Source organism: Leptonychotes weddellii, chromosome 15 (assembly GCF_054177405.1).
Source record: "Leptonychotes weddellii isolate Sample4059 chromosome 15, ASM5417740v2, whole genome shotgun sequence".
NCBI lineage: Eukaryota > Metazoa > Chordata > Mammalia > Carnivora > Phocidae > Leptonychotes > Leptonychotes weddellii.
In genome coordinates, this window is record NC_138383.1 from 16,386,031 (window position 1) to 16,402,316 (window position 16,286).

Below are 16,286 nucleotides of genomic sequence, written 5' to 3' on the forward strand. Positions count from 1 at the left end.
TGGGCAGGACCCGGATGTGAACTCGGGCCTGTGTAGCCTGAAGGCATACACTATGGGGTTTTCGGGGAATATGGAACCGGGCCTTGAAGAGCAGGGCATTCTTGCTGTCGTTGAGGGGCATTCCAGGTCAGTGACCGAGAGCGGCCTCAGGGCTGGAGTGACCGCGGTGGCCAGACAAGGGACCAGGAGGTGGCAGAGAGCGGGGAGGAGGCAGGGTGGCTGTAAGGAGAGGCCGGGCAGCAGGGAGAGTGACCAGGAGGACCTGAGTCTGGTGGGAGGGGCTGAGGGAGAGGACGCCAGGAGAGGCGCAGGAAGGGGAGCCGGTCCTGGCTGGAGGGACGAGTTTCTAGGTAAGTAGGTCTGTGGTAGTGGCAGGACAGAGGGATACAAGGGACCTGTTGGCCATCAGGTATTTTATTATTGGAAAGAGGGACCCTTGAAGTCATCTCATCCAAGCCCCTCACCGAAACATGAAGAAACCAAGGCCCAGAGTAGTCAAGGGCCTCGCCGGAAGTCACAGCGGGAGCCGGGCTGGGGCGAGGCCCCCCGCATTCCCACCCAGCTGGGGGAAGAGAATTCAGAAGGGAGCCAGGGGCCGAGCTACCAATTCAGGTCCCATCTGCGAAGGGAGAGAGCAGTGCACAGGGCTGAGGACGAAGGTCCCACGTTGGGGAAGTAGGGGTGCCGGAGGGCGGGTCAGGGTTCCAGGAACTGATTCAGGCCCGTGCTAAGTGAGGCTGATACAGAGGGCAGAGGCTGGGGGAGGGAAGGACCAGGCTGGTGGGGGGTCACGGAGCAGGAGAGCCAGGTTTCAAGGTGGAAAAGGAGAGAAGGAAGCCGACTTTGGTAATTCTCGGGTTATCCAGTGACCTTGGACTGGCCGAGGCCCGTGGAGCACTTCAGACAGAGCCTCGGCGGCTTTGGGAGGGCGACGAGGTGCAGACATGGAGGCAGCAGCTGCAGACCGCAGGAAGTGGCTGGAGAAGGGGTGGGGGGGCTGCCGAATCAAGAAGTGGAGTTTTAGGGCAGAGGGAATCCGAAGACATAGCAAATCCGAAAAGGAATCTGACAAGGCTGGCCAGGGTGGACCGGAGAGCAGGGACGGTGACAGGAAGGACACGGCTCCCTCCGCAAGAGTCAGATGTGGGAAGGGGACGGAGAGCAGGGGGAGGCGGTGCCTGCGCAGTCTGAGTCAAGGTCATCTGCGGAGGAGCGGAAGGGGGTTCCAATAGTCAAGGAGCCACTGAGGGCCACACGTGAGGGCCAGCACCCATCTGTCTGAGCTCAGGTCTCCTCCGGTCCCCTCTAAATTTATTTCCTGGAGGCTGGAACGGAGACATGGATAGGGAGAGACAGCCCTGGGCCTTGGCCTGGCTGACAGGTGATGTCCAAGGTCACAACGGTGGAGATGGGAGGGGAAGGCCAGCCGGCTGTGAGGTCCTGGGCAGATGGCGAGGAGGGTGTTGGCACTGGGTGTGTTGGTCTCTTGAGCAGCACGGGAGGATATCCAGGGGTCTGAGAAAGGGGTGGGGGAAACTTCTTATCCAGAGCAGCGGTGTTGTGGGAGAGGCAACGGGACACAAGGGAGAGGGCCCCTAGCAGGAGAGCTCATTAGGGCCGAGGAGTTTCCTTGGCAGTGGGCTGTGGGCATGCCCTCTGTAGGCGACCGCTTGGCAGGCAGCAGAACCAAGTCGGTGACCAGAGGAGACAGGACAGATGCAGCCCCCGCCCCCTGCAGCCCTCAGGGACTGGGCCGGGGAGGGTGGCGGCTGACGTATGCTCTCCCACTCACAGGGTGCTCCCATCCTGCTGGCCACTTACTCTGCCCATGTCTGCTGGGCCCGTGGCCCTGCTCTGGGTCACTGGAGGGGACATTGAGGCCTGACACACCGCACTCCAGCCCTATCCCTTTGCTATTTGTTATTAACAAATTTATTTACAGTTCCTGAACCAAGATTAATTGTGAAATTTAACAGGAATGGCATAAAAAGGCCAAACATGACCTCTATGCGGGTTGTACACAGAGTTACTCTATTTCCAAAGTAACAACTCAGGTCCTCACCCGCAGCTAGGCCCCCCTTTCTTCCTCCAAAATGAGCCACAGAATAGCACCAGGCTTCTTGTAGCTCCAACATTTAAAGAAACAAACGCACTGAGGCAGAGAAGGGTGAGAAGAACCACAGCACAAAATGCAATAAAAAAAAAAGTGGCCAGAGAATCGATAGCAAACCCATCTCTGTCTCCAGATTAATGGCTTGGCTAAAAGAAATGAGGGGAGGTCCTTGGGGAAGGAGGGAGGGAGGGAGGGAAGAGGGTGATGCAGAAGTTGGCAGGTGAACCGCTGACCCTGGAATAGCAGAAATGGGGGGGCAGCCAGGGAAGAGCGGGGTGGGGGGGTCTGGCCATCCCCGGACTCAGGGGAAAGGTCCGTTCAGTGCTGGGCTCCCACCAAACGCAGGGGCGAGGGAGCTCTGGGGGCCCCGCAGCCAGCCCCTCTGCTTCATATGTTCCTGAGGATCTGTGTGTGTGAGCGTGGGGGGCCGGGGGAGGGACACACAGGCATTTCAGACAGCAGGGGAGCCACATGCTCCTGGGAAAGGAGGCTGGGGTGGGGGTGGGTAACAATAAAACCTGGCGCAGCAAGAGGCAAGTGCCTCCAGAGGGACAGGAAGCCGGGCCAGGGCTCCTGCTGTGGTGGCTTCTTTGCGGCCCCTCCCTCTGCCCCCTGCCTCCTGGAGCGGGCGGCTGGCAGGGACGAGCGCACCGTAGCGGGCTGCCCAGTCGGGACACGGCTGGAGGTAGGGGCAGAGAGCAGCCCCCAGCCCAGACTCTCTTGGCACGCCCCCAAGACCCGGCGAGTGGGTGGACTGGCTCTGTCGACCCCACAGAGCTCGGCCGAGACCTCGGCTGTTCACCTGGACTTCAAAGGCCAGGCCCCGGGCTCTTCCGGCTCTGGCGGGGAGGCCTGAGGCGCTCCCCTTCCCGGGCGGTGTGCAGCACTAGGATCTGCGTCTCTGGCCCTCAGGCTGGGGGCTGCTGCGGCCCCAGGGAACTCCGGGGAGCAGTCCTCTGCGGGTGCTGGGAGACCGGGGGCGGTGGGCAGGACCACTGGGAGCAGCCGGCTCCTCCGCTGGCGGACTGGCCCTCGCAGGTCCCTCTGGGGCCTGCATGTCCGCCGCTGAGTGCAGGTGGGCTGACAGCTGGCCTGGAGCCAGCCGGCCGCGGACAGGGCCAGGGATGGGGGGGCTGCACGCTCAGACTCCTCAGATCCCGGGGGGCCATCCTCCCCCAGGCCAAGGGGGCTCTGCTGGCCTTTCCGTGGGCTGCCAGGGGAGGGGCTCTGGGACGGGGAGGAGGGAGGCCAAGGGCCTGTGCTCACAGCCCGGAAGGGGAAGGCAGAGGAGAGGCCTGCCACTGGTTGTCCTGGTGCCACAGGGGCTGCTGGCTCTCGGAACGAAGGAGGAGGCCTGTGGCCGGGAGACCCCTGACCTCTTCTCGGGATTGCCACCGGGGAGCTGAACCTTCCGCTTGTGGCCAACAGGGGCCACGTCCAGGCTGGAGAATTCCGCAGAACCAGAGCGTGTTGGGAGGCGCTGGCGTACAGGGCTCTTGGACCCTGGCGTCCCTGAGGGGTCTGCAATGACATCCGTTGAGCCCCCCAGCTCCCGGCAGCTTGCTACTGGTCCTGGCACGTGGCCAGCCCCCACGGGCTCGGCGGGTGGCTTCACGCTGCCCTCCGAGCCGGCTCGCTCTGGGGCGCCCGGGGCCGGGAGCTCGTCTTCCTGTCTCATCCCGGGACACGCGGCCCGGGGCTGGGAGGGCTGGCCGGGAGGCAGAGTCTCAGGCCACAGAGGGTCACCATCTGAAGACGGGGAGCCCGGCTGCCTGTGGGGACAGACACCGCCAGTGGGCCTCAGGGCTCAACTCCAGAGCAGGCGGCAAGTTGGGGTCTTCCCGGGCCGGGGCTGGGGGCGCGCGGGGGTGCGGCCCGCAGGCGCTACCCCGGGTTTGCTGTGCTGAAGCGAGCGGCCCACTCTGGGGCTCGGCGGAAGGCCCGTTCTCGGGCTGCCCCTGTAGCGGCGGCCAGGGCTGGCTGTGCCCCTCTCGGCTCTGTGGCCTGTGGTCAGGGCTGGCCGGAGGAACAGGTTAGAGGCTGCTCCATTTAATAACTTTGCAGCGGAGGCTGTGCCCTTTGGCGGCCGGAGAATGCAGCGCCAAGCCTGGCTCTCCAAACTGAGCCCAGGGAGCTGAGGACTGGGCTCGAGAGGGGAAGCCACAGCTCCGTGGTGGGCAGCAGGGGAAGCTGGGCTCAGAGGAACCTGGGATTCCAGAGCACCTCCTGCAGTCCTCTCTGGGGGTAACTTCTAGAAAGGCAGAGAGATCTTGCTCTTTACCCGTCTGAGAGGGACCCAGGAACCCCCCTCTCTACTTCCAGAAGGCCACACGGGCACACCACCAGGGACATGCCAGGAGCAGCAACTGCTCAACTGTGCTCCCCACCCCCACAAACCATGGAAGCAGCCGCATGCTGGTGGGGGCCGTCCCCGTCAGCTGGAGCCACAAATGGAGGGCTCCCAACCCCCACCAAACCCCGAGAGAACCAGGACAGAAGCTGGTGGGAAAGAGAAAAGCGCCACAGTCTGGTCCCCGCTGTCACCAGCCTAAGGGCTCCTTCCCATCTAGAGCGGGGGGGCAGCAGGAGAGCGAGGATGGGCGGGGCGCTCACCTGGGGAGGCCGGCCCGGGAGGGGGCGTCGGCAAAGCTGTGGCCAAGCTGGGCAATGACCCGATCGACTTCTGCATACGGGTGGGCTTCTAGGGCGAAGCCCCGGTGCCGGGTGCTCTGGAGATGCTGCCCGGGGTGAAAGGGGCACAGCGCATTAGACAAGAGCAGGGGGGACGCGAACGGGGTGGAGGCCGGGGGGCAAGGGTGCCGTCAGAGCAGCCCGGGAGAAGCTGCTCGGCAGGGAGGGCTCACCGCGTGGAGCTCCTCAAAGTCCTCCTGGCAGCACTCACAGAAGCCCTTCCTCCTCCTGGGCAGGGTGCGGGCGGCCGATCGCAGGCTCGGCTCGCGGTCCTTGGGTTCTCTGGGGAAAGCACAGGGTAGGGGTGGGGGAAGCGATCAGGACTGGGCCCTCAGGGGGCGGACCAAGACAGCTGGGCAGGCACGCACGGGCCTGCCCCCACTTGGGTGGCAGGAGAGGCAACAAGGAAGGTGAGAGCTCCCGGCGGGCACCCCGTCCCGTCCCTGCCCCCACAGGGCAAAGCACAGGTGAGGCCGGGTGCCGGCGCCAGCAGGAACGCCTCCCAGGGCAGTTGCAGCTCGAGCTCGCACCCAAACCCACGTCCCTCTGCCCTGCACGAGGCAAGGGGCAAGGCCTCAGTGGCAGCGAGGGGCCTCTGCTGCTCCCGCCCTCCCCTCCCGAGGGTCGCCTTCCCCAGGCTCAGGCGGTCTCCTCCCTCTCGCCGGCTTGCCCCCTGCACAGCTGCCACCTTCACCAAGGACTCGCCAGTCTCCTTCTCGAACCTGACTTCTCGTCTTAATTTCAGGCCCGTATTTTTAGTGGCTGCTTGGCTGGCTGAGCAAACTCAACAAAGTCCAAAATAGTCTCCTTTCAGGACTTTTCTGAGCATGATGCAAAATCCAGAAAACAGAAAAAAGCGGATAAATTCAACTACATGCAATCTCAAAGAATGTATGCGTGGCAGAAAATGTAAACAACAGACAAATCACAGACGGGGGTGGGGGGTATTTATAACTAATAACACAGAGGGCTCATTCCCAAATATGTGGAGGGTTCCACAAATCAATAAGAGAAGCAAACAGTGGAGCGCCTGGGTGGCTCAGTCATTAAGCGTCTGCCTTCGGCTCAGGTCATGATCCCAGGGTCCTGGGATCAAGCCCCGCATCGGGCTCCCTGCTCTGCGGGGAGCCTGCTTCTCCCTCTCCCACTCCCCCTGCTTGTGTTCCCTCTCTCGCTGTGTCTCTCTCTGTCAAATAAATAAATAAAATCTTAAAAAAAAAAAAAAAGAAAAGCAAACAGTGACCGAAAAGAAAAATGGACGATGGACATAAAGAAGGTTCACACAGAAAGAAATTCAAATGATCAAACATACGAATGTACTTAACCTCATTCATAATGAGAAAAAATGACAATGCAAATCACACCAAGAGACAGTTTTTAACCTAGCAGGCTGGCAGAGGTCGGCATGCGGGACAGCCCAGGCTGGGGATGGGGGCAGCTGGGCGCGGGCCAGGGTGCATGAGTGCACACGGGCATCACCCCCACGAGAAGCAATTTGGCCATGTTTATCAACATTATAAATGCAGGAACCCTTTGACCCAGCACCTCCACTTTTAGGAATTTATTCCACAAATTTACAGAGTGAGACTATTCACTGCAGCATTATTTATAACAGCAAAAGCCTGGAAACAATCTAAGTACCCATCAAGAAGAGACTAAAGAAAATACAGTAAGACCATATGATGGGGGCGCCTGGGTGGCTCAGTCATTAAGCATCTGCCTTCCGCTCAGGTCATGATCCCAGGGTCCTGGGATCGAGCCCCACATCGGGCTCCTTGCTCTGCAGGAAGCCTGCTTCTCCCTCTCCCACTCCCCCTGCCTGTGTTTCCTCTCTCACTGTGTCTCTCTTTGTCAAATAAATAAAATCTTAAAAACAAAACAACAACAAAAAAAATCCACCATATGATGGAAGACCCTGAATCCATAAAAGGGAATGAGGATGCTTTCTAGGGACTAATAGGAAATTAATCTAGAATACATTAAGTGGAAAAGGCTAGATCCAGCTCAGCCAATGTTATCCTACTCTTTACAGAAGAGGAGTGAAGGATACATCATGTACTTCTGTCCACACACACAAACTATCTCTGGACAGACCCACAATCTGGAGATTGGTGGGTAGGTGTGGAATATAGACTTTCACTTTATTTTTTAAAAAAAGATTTGATTTATTCATTTAAGACAGAGACAGAGAGAGAGAGAGAGAGCATGAGCAGGGGAAGCAGCAGAGGGAGAGGGAGAAGCAGACTCCCTGCTGAGCCAGGAGCCCTATGCGGGGCTTGATCCCAGGACCCACAGATCATGACCTGAGCCAAAGGCAGATGCTTAACCATCTGAGCCACCCAGGTACCCCCAGACTTTTCACTTTAAACCCTCTGTAACTCTTGGGACACCTGAGTGGCTCAGTGGGTCGAGCGTCTGCCTTTGGCTCAGGTCATGATCCCAGGGCACTGCAATCGAGTCCCGCATTGGGCTCCTTGCTCGGCGGGGAGCCTGCTTCTCCCTCTGCCTGCCGCTCCCCCTGCTTGTGCTCTCTGACAAATAAATAAATAAAAATCTAAAAAAAACCAAAAAACCAAAAAACCCCCTCTGTAACTCTCTAATTTGGAACCAAAATATAATAATTTTTAAATGAAAAAAATTAAACATTTCCTCTCACAGATTTTCTCCACGCCCCCCCAACCAATCTTGCCCCCCGAGCCTGGGCCACTCTTTCCCTATATTCCTCCCATGCAGACACCAATGCTTCACCATCTCTCCCTCACCACCTCTGCTCCTCTGTAATTGGCAGCCATCCCAGGCCTGGCACCGCCTACTGGTACCCCTTGCGCCTCCTGGAAAGGGATGCAGAGCACCGGGCTGTCACTTCGGTTTGCTCATGGTCTCTGTCCACTGGGAGGACCCACAGGCCCTCCTTGGCCCTGGGAACTCTCATGCGGGGAGTCTGCCTGTCCTGGTCTCCTGGTCTGTGGACTAACCCTGTGACGCAGAGGTTAGAAGAAGGTCCAAGAAGGCATCTGTCCGTCTCCCGAACCACATCCCTTCTGCACTCCACTCGGGGAAGGTTCAAATTCTCACCCACAGAAAGGAGGAACAACCCTACAAGCCCACATGCCTACAAGCTACTCTGGGCCACACAATGTGGCAGGTCCCTGGATTCCCTGCCCCCTAAGTTATTCCTGATGTTTAGCCCCAGAGGCCTCCAACTCTGACGTGCATAAAGGTCACCTGGGGAGCCACTCACAAGAATGCAGTTTTGGAGATTCCATCATCAGAGACTGTGGTTCTGTAGGTGTGGAGTCTGAGAACCTGCATTTTTAATGGGAGCCGAGGGCCCTGTGATGAAGATGGAGTGTAGATCTGAGTTTCAGAAACCAGCCTATTGCCCTCTGGACACAAGTCAAATTCCTTAGTACGGATGGAGAACACCAAGTAAAACGGATGAAGACTCCTAGTATCTCTCTTCTCTGGGCGAAGTTCCCAGAACAGACTTTGCCTCAGGAGCGAACACATGGCCATTCCCAAATGGGACCAGCAGGCTCCCAAGGGCCCTGCCTGCTGCTGGCCCTTGGTACTCAGACCAGCAACACCCACCTGGTATGATGCGAGCTGCCCGGGGTCATCGCGGCCTCAAAGGGACTTGCATCTTTGGGTCCCAGAAAAGAAACTTCAGGAAAGGACTTAAATTGATGGTGGAAGGGACGAAACTTCCTGAAACACAGAGAACTTCCATTTTGAATACCGTGGGTGGCAGGGAGAGGGGAAGGGGGGCCCGCCCAACCCCCCAGAATCCCAGTCCTGATAAAGTGGCCTCTCCCCCACACAACTCCTCAGTTCTTTTTTTTTTTAAGATTTTTATTTATTTATTTGACAGAGACACAGCGAGAGAGGGAACACAAGCAGGGGGAGTGGGAGAGGGAGAAGCAGGCTCCCTGCAGAGCAGGGAGCCCGATGCGGGACTCGATCCCAGGACCCTGGGATCATGACCTGAGCTGAAGGCAGTCGCTTAACCAACTGAGCCACCCAGGCGCTCACAACTCCTCAGTTCTAAAACCAAACCTTCCCCAGCCTTCCTTGTGAGACTGATAACACTCCCCCTGGCTACTCATCAAGCCCATTTACCCTCCCTGCCTCGTCTGAGCAAAGCGGAACATGTGGTATTAGCCCATTTGACAGAAGAGGAAACGAAGCCCAAAATGTTCTGTGACTTGCCCAAGGGCTCACGACTGGTAAGTGGTCGAGACCAGGCAACAAGCCAAATCTCCCGACTCCTGATCCATCTTTCCACTTTGCTTCCTGACCCTGACCACCTCTGAGGACTCTAGCCTGGCAGACCTAAATGGAGGAATGTTTAGACGAGAACAATGACTTTCCTATTCCACGAAGAGGAACGTCTTTGCTCTGGGCTGCTCCTCGGTACCACCCGAGGGGAGGTATTCTGAATGGAAGAGAGAAGCACAGTGAAGGTTCTGGGTAGTCAGACCTATACTGAATGGTTCTGGTGGCCTGCCTCAAGTTGCTCATTTCAAGAGACTTCCAGAGCCAGGGGTGGTCACCTGGGGACCCCGAGCAAAGCCTGATGTGGTAGCTGGGAGGCATGCCGTGTCTGGCGGCAGCAGCCTGTGCTCAAGAGGGGAGTGAGGGCCACGGGCCTCTGGGGGCGGAGGAGGGAGGGGGCCATGGTGAGAGCCCTGTGGCCTCGGGGTGGATTAATACATGCGTCTCCTTGGGCCCTTAAGGAGAGGGAGGTGCCCTTCACGGCCCCGGTACCCCACTTTCTTCCTCTTCAATGGTCTGTTTCTGCCCAGAAGGCTGCAGAGTTGAGGTCGCTAAGGTTATGGGGCTTCAAGAGAGCTCGTAAACAGAAGCATAAGAAAGCTTGTCTCGGGGCGCCTGGGTGGCTCAGTCGGTTGAGCGACTGCCTTCGGCTCAGGTCATGATCCTGGAGTCCCGGGATCGAGTCCCGCATCGGGCTCCCTGCTCGGCAGGGAGTCTGCTTCTCCCTCTGACCCTCCTCCCTCTCATGCTCTCTCTCTCTATCTCATTCTCTCTCTCAAATAAATAAATAAAATCTTTTAAAAATAAAATAAAAAAAAAAAAGAAAGCTCGTCTCCACTCTTGCCTATGCTGCCAGGGGTGCCCCAACATGTGTACGCCCCCCCATAAGTGACGTGTGCCAGCCACATGCAGGGCGACGCTGGGGCACTGGCATGTGTACGAGCCAGGACCACTGTGTTTAACTGGTAGTGAAGGGGCTGGGGTGGAGGACGTGCACCCCGTCACCCCACTGGAACTGGAGAACAGAGTACCTCGTTATCTCCCTGCGTCCCCTCCACTCATTTCTGGGCCACCAAAGCCAAGTCTCTCCTGTGTTCAGGCGCCAAGAAGGAAACCTAGGTCCACCTGGAGGACAGGCAGGCACGCCAGGCTTCCGGCATTGGGCCTTTCAGCTGCCCTGCCTGAGGCTAAAGGACCCAGAAAGCTCTGGTCCCAGGAGTCTCTGCTGGGTTCACATGAGCTGCTTCTTTAAAAACAAAACAAAACAAAGCCCAAACCCAAAACCAACTTTTAATTTTGAGGTCACTATAGATTCACAGTTTTTGAACTAGTACTTATTGAAGAGTCAGTGATAACCAAGGTGACTAACAGCTCATAGGTTATCACCCATGTGCCCCTCCTGCTCTAGAAAGAAGGGGCCCTACTGGGGGACAGACAGGGCAGAGCGGGGAGGACACCAGGCAGGCCAGGCAGGACACCTGGATTCTGGCTTTGGGCTGAGCTTCATGGGCAACATGGCTGTATACAAGTCCCTTAATTTCTCTGACCTCAGTTTCCCCACTAGGAAAAGGATGGGCTCTCCTCATGCCAGTCTTTCCCAGGCCCTCACAAGATAACAGGTGTCAGCAAAGGGTTTTGCACAGCCAAACAGAAAGGCTTCCAGTAGGGGCGCCTGGGTGGCTCAGTTGGTTGGGCGACTGCCTTCGGCTCAGGTCATGCTCCCGGGGTCCTGGGATCGAGTCCCGCATCGGGCTCCCTGCTAGGCGGGGAGCCTGCTTCTCCCTCTGCCTCTCTCTCTCTCTCTGACTTTCATGAATAAATAAATAAAACATTAAAAAAAAAAAAAAAAAAAAGAAAGGCTTCCAGTACAAGATGGTTTGACAAGGGACTCGCCAACACCAGCCCGAGCACCCTGGCTTCAGCCAAGATGACGGTTACTAGCGCCGTCCGGGGCCAGCACGGATTCGGTAGTGAGGGTCAGTGTGTGCCCAGGGGCAAAGGAGGAGCAATGAGCCTGGGTGGGACACGGGCGCTCCTAAAAGCAGAGCATTAAAAGGAGGTAATGCACACTCAGGGTCACTAACCTCTGACTCACGACCAAGAGGAGGGCCAACTGTGCAATGTCACCTTCAGAGGCTCCTCCTGGTCTGTGGGAGACTTCTCCGTGACAGAGGGAGAGAGCGGCTTCTGGGGAAGACGAAGGTGGAGGGCTGAGGGGCTCCATGACCCCCACATCAGCTTGGGGCCCCTGAGTGCCTGTCCTCCGTGCAGGCCTGGTGGGGCTGAGGGGAGAGAGAGGGGGCCCCCCACCACTCACCTGCTCTCATCTTCGATTTTGAGGAACGGTGCCTTCAGCCTGGCCACTGGAAAGGAAACGCGCACACATGAGCCATCTGTCGGCTCCTGTGCAGGGCCCGCACCACACGCACAGGAAACGCTCAGAGAGGCGAGGCTCTGCCGAGGTCTAAGAGCCACGTGGAACCAGAGCCCACACCACCCCGAAGTGCGCCTTTCCGTTTGGCTGAGGTCAGGCACCCACCCCCATCTCCTCTGGCCTCTACCCAGGGTGCGAGAGGGAGGTCCCCTACTGGGGAGAGGCCGCAGGGTGCCATCCACCCCACAGCAGGGCACAGGACCCTGCTGTGTGTGGGTTCTGGAGGCCGTCAGCCGAGGGTTAGAAACCTGCCCACAGGGCAGAACTCAGCCCCAGCTCGTTTCCGCTAAATGCCTTCGGTCCTTCCCTGACCTTCCCTCCTGCTGTCTCAGAATCCCGAGGGGCCTGAGAACACTCCCAGGAGGTACACTCCAGGAGAATCCTGGGCTTTTTGCGGGAAAGCAGGGAGGAAGAGAGCTGAAGAGTGTTTACGGATCGTAGCAGGAGGGCAGTTAAAAAAAAAATACCAAAGGTGAAATCTGGATCCTGGATAACAGGGCAAAGGGCTGCTGGGAAGACGAACTTGCTCAGTTAATCAAGAAATTCATCCGCTATGAGCTAGTTATTCACACAGTTTACAAGATCTCTTAGGTATTAAGAACCATTTCTACTTCCCACAGAAGGCCTGTCAGAAGGGCAGCCAAAGGGGAGGGGGTGGAAGGATGGGTTAGTCTGGTGATGGGTATTAAAGAGGGCATGTTCTGCATGGAGCACTGGGTGTTATGCACAAACAATGAATCACAGAACACTACATCAAAAACTAATGATGTAAGTAAGGTATGGTGATTAACATAACAATAAATTTTTTTTTTTTTTTAAAAAGGGAGCATAAACTCTATTTAGTGATCAGGAAGCTTCCATAAAGGACGTGCCCTGTCTCCAGAAGGCATCTTTAGGAGGAAGTAATAGGTGGTATAACCATTTTTCTGTGCTTGATGCCAGCCATCTTCTGCTTCCCTGTTGATTGACTCCCAGGGTAGAGGAGGAAAAAATGTGGTTTTCTAACCTAGGCTAGTTTTCTTGGCAGTATACTCTGAACTTTTAAGGTAATAGGAAATAAAAACACAAATACTGGATGCTTTGAAAAAAAAAAGAAGGGCAGCCAAGGCAGGCTGGGAGCCCCGGGTGGCCCCAGCAGCCCCTGGACAACCCCCCCAACCACCCCGCCCCCCCGAGGCTGGCGCCTCCCCCCTCAGACCCGCTCACGGCTCCGCCAGCGCCCAAGCAAAAAGCAGCCTCGCTCCTCGCAAGGCATCAGCCCCCATTAATTACTTTTTGGGGGCGATTTCTTGTCTTTCTAATTAACTGAGACAGTGATTAAAATCAATTCCCCCACAGATTTCCTTGAATTTTGAACACGAGAGGTGCCAAGTGACTTTTCTTAGCTCCTGCTTGTGCACGAATAAATGCCACTTAAAGAGCATCTTTGGGAGAAACATCCAGGGGGAGAAACTCTCTTGCGGTCCAAGAGGGGCCGGGAGCCAGGCTGTCAATCTGCCGGTTTGTCAATTTCAGGGAGTCTGGCATTTGGGAGAGTGGTAGGCAGCTGTCACACTGCCCACCCCAAACCGCTCCTGAATCAGAGGAAAAGGAAGGCAAACTTCACTCAGTGCCCAGGAAGTGGCAGCGGCCGCATGAGCTCTTGGCACGAAGGAAAAGCTCCGGCCGGGCAGCTCTGGGCTTGCTTACCGATACCCTCCTCCCGCCCTCTCGTCTCCAAAGCTCAGGCCCTGCAAACACAACAGGGCAACACAACCTGGACTCACTTCCTGCCGAAGAAAAGCGAGCAGATGCTGCCACAGAGGGAGCCGTGGGGAAGCGTTTAGGAGGGAGGGACTGCAATTAGATGAGCAGAGCTACGACACTGACCTTTTCGCGTTCTTGACTCTGCTGGACATGTTCCCTAAATGGAAAGGGAAAATAGGTTAAGGATTCGAGGAAGCTAGAGGGTCGAGGAAGCGGGCCTGGGGAGGCGAGTCGCTGTGAGTCTGCCCCACTTCGCTTCCTGCGGTCGGCTGGGCCCTGAGCAAGGGCAGACCTGACACAATGGCTCCCTCTGCCTCCCCAGGGACGCGATGGGTGGCGAGCCCTGTGTGCGCATCTCAGTGGCAGCTGACTTTGTGGAGGGAACGCAGGGCACAGCGAAGAGCAAGAGCTCCAGGGCCCCCGGGCCTGGGTGCAGGCTGGCGCTGTGCCGCCTGGACTGTGAGCGGCACCCACCCGCCTCGCCGACATAGCCACGATGTACAGACAAATGCAAAGGGAGGAGGTAATAGACCTGACGCACAGCAGGTGCCCAGACACCTTGCATTTTCTAGGCACTGCTGCCGTTCCAGGTCAGCTTACAGGACAAGCGTGAAGAGCACGCCTCTCGCTTTCCTGTGCCCTGTGTTGTGTATTTGGACCCCGTTGGTCAAAACCAATGTTTAGGTTAAGGTCAAACAAAGCTAGTATTACAAACTAAATGGAAAAAAATAAGAAATCAGGTAGAGTTCGGGGAGGGGGGTGGCAGAGATCCAGTGGGTCCATGACTATGTGTACCCCTGGGCCCACAGAGGTTCTGGATTCTCCTCCAGGCCACACCTCCAGGGCCAACATCACCCAAAGCAGCTTTCCCTATCTCCTTGCATATCAGCAGACTGCACCCAGAACTCACTCTGGAAGACCCCTAAGTACCTATAAAATAGATTATTAAGTGAACAAAGCAAAGTAAAAATACCGTGCATTTGCGTAAAAGGGAGGAACTTCTGACCCATCTGCTCATATATGCATGGACCCTGGGAGGATACCTGAGAAACTGTTCATACTGCTTATCTCAGGGAGGGAGCTTGGTTGCTGGGGAAGAGAAGAAGTTGCAGGGGAGAGAGACTTTCATTGTACAGCCTTTTGAATGGTGAATAATGCAAATCTAGTTAACAGCAGCAGCAGAAACCCAAAGACTCCCAGACCAGAGGGTGCGGAGCAAGGGGGCTCCATGTGGTAGAGCGGTTCGCTCCCATGGTTGGTCCTGCTCCTGGGTGCCAGGCCCTCAGTGGACCTGGAAGGCTTAATCCTTCCTTAGATTCAGGCTGGGTGGATACCGTGGCTTGAAAAATCAGCCTGGGCTCTCTTGATGTATGGTACACACAGTTCTAACTCCAGCAAAGGAAGGAAAAGCCAAGTAAGAATTTGGAAGGTGACAGCTCTTTTAAACCGCAACATCCTCTGCCCCCACCGATGCAATCTGCAGGCTCATTCCTGGGCCAAGAGCTGGCCCCAGAACGGCAGCCTGGCCAGCAGGCTGTGAACACTGCTGTTTTATCTAGGCCAGGACTACCCACAGGCAGTCCACGGCCCAGGCCACGGTGCATGCCTCAGTGGACCACGGGAGATTTGCAGGGAGCACAGGAGGAGAGGACAAGGCAATGAGAGGCTGTGGACACAAGGGCCGTGCTGATGACGGAGAGGCTGCACTCCTCGTACTTTCTCCAGGATGGCCAATTAGAAATGGCTCGCCTGGGTCGGGGATTTACCGAAGCTGTCACAGACTTCACCACTGCAGACTGTCCATTTCCCTTCAGTTCAGCAGGACGACCCACCTCTGGCTTCTTCTTTGGCCCTTGTTTCTTCACACACACAGTATCAAGAGACAGCTGCTGCACGTGCATCAGCATTTCTGTGGAGGAAACAGAGGGCTGTGGCCAAAGGCTCCCACTCCTCCTCTCCCCGGCACGGCCCCTTCCTGGGGCTGGGGGCTCAACTTCTCACGGACCTGGCCCACTGGATCACACCAGCCTTGCCTGCCACCTTCTGGCTATGTGTCACCTCTGCACCTGCTGATAATAAAGAAAGGGCTGGGTCCTCTATCCTTGGAGAAGTACGTAAGCTGGCTTCACGCTATTTTGTGGCACTGAGTACAACTCTCAAACAGCAGCTGCCTTACGGCTCTCAAGGGCTTTATGGTACCACTGAAGAGCTGCTCCCGAGGGGGGACACCAGCCATGTGATTTACTCAGACGCAGCCTTAGATGCAAGGCCCAGCAGGAGCTTCCCTAATACACAGGAAGGCAGGAAATTAGACCACGTCAGAAACGGCTGATTTTCCAGTGACGACGGAGCCTCCCACATCCCAGGCCAGGACCTTCCTGAGCGCAGTTCTCAAATGCCCTCACAGATCTCAGGCTGGATCTGGATCAGCCCCCTACACTGTTATTAGGAGAAAACCCTAGACTCAGAGTGGAGCTGGGTATGAGGGCCAGTCACTGCCGCCAATTCAGGACAGCTCTTCTAATGTAAATTTATGACAACCTGCAAATAGGTGGTTACAGTGTGAGACAACCCTACATAAAAGAAAGAACATGAAAAAAAATTTTTTTAAAGATTTTATTTTTGGGGCACCTGGCTGGCTTGGTCAGTGGAGCATGCGACTCTTGATCTTGGAGTTGTAAGTTCAAGCCCCACACTGGGTGCAGAGATTTCTTAAAATAAAATCTTTTATTATTTTTTATTTTATTTTATTTTTTTTAAAGATTTTATTTATTTATTTGAGAGAGAGAGAGAGCATGAGAAGGGGGAATGGCAGAGGGAGAGGGAGAAGCAGGCTCCCTGTTGAGCAGGGAGCCCGATGTGGGGCTCGATCCCAGGACCCTGAGATCATGACCTGAGCCGAAGGCAGACGCCTAACTGACTGAGCCACCCAGGCGCCCCTATTTTTATTTACTTTTTTTAAAGATTTTATCTTAGGGGGTGCCTGGGTGGCTCAGTCATTAAGCGTCTGCCTTCGGCTCAGGTCAT

The 16,286-nt window shown here is 56.3% G+C and overlaps 1 protein-coding gene across 4 annotated transcripts in view; it reads right to left on the reverse strand.

The window, feature by feature from the left end:
* Nucleotides 1–375: 375 nt before the first annotated feature.
* DBF4B (DBF4B-CDC7 kinase regulatory subunit) overlaps nucleotides 376–16,286 on the reverse strand; it is a 37,057-nt gene continuing 21,146 nt past the window's right edge. For 3 of the 4 annotated variants that reach the window (XM_031030736.2, XM_031030735.2, XM_031030737.2), the window contains exons 7-13: nucleotides 15,026–15,168; nucleotides 13,383–13,416; nucleotides 11,397–11,442; nucleotides 8,396–8,512; nucleotides 4,978–5,086; nucleotides 4,727–4,851; nucleotides 376–3,885 (exon numbers count right to left, since the gene is read on the reverse strand). In XM_031030736.2, coding sequence (XP_030886596.2) covers nucleotides 3,264–3,885; nucleotides 4,727–4,851; nucleotides 4,978–5,086; nucleotides 8,396–8,512; nucleotides 11,397–11,442; nucleotides 13,383–13,416; nucleotides 15,026–15,168 — 1,196 coding nt within the window. In that variant the 3' untranslated portion in view covers nucleotides 376–3,263. The remainder of the gene's footprint in view (nucleotides 3,886–4,726; nucleotides 4,852–4,977; nucleotides 5,087–8,395; nucleotides 8,513–11,396; nucleotides 11,443–13,382; nucleotides 13,417–15,025; nucleotides 15,169–16,286) is intronic. The other variant, XM_081804851.1, reaches the window with a different exon arrangement.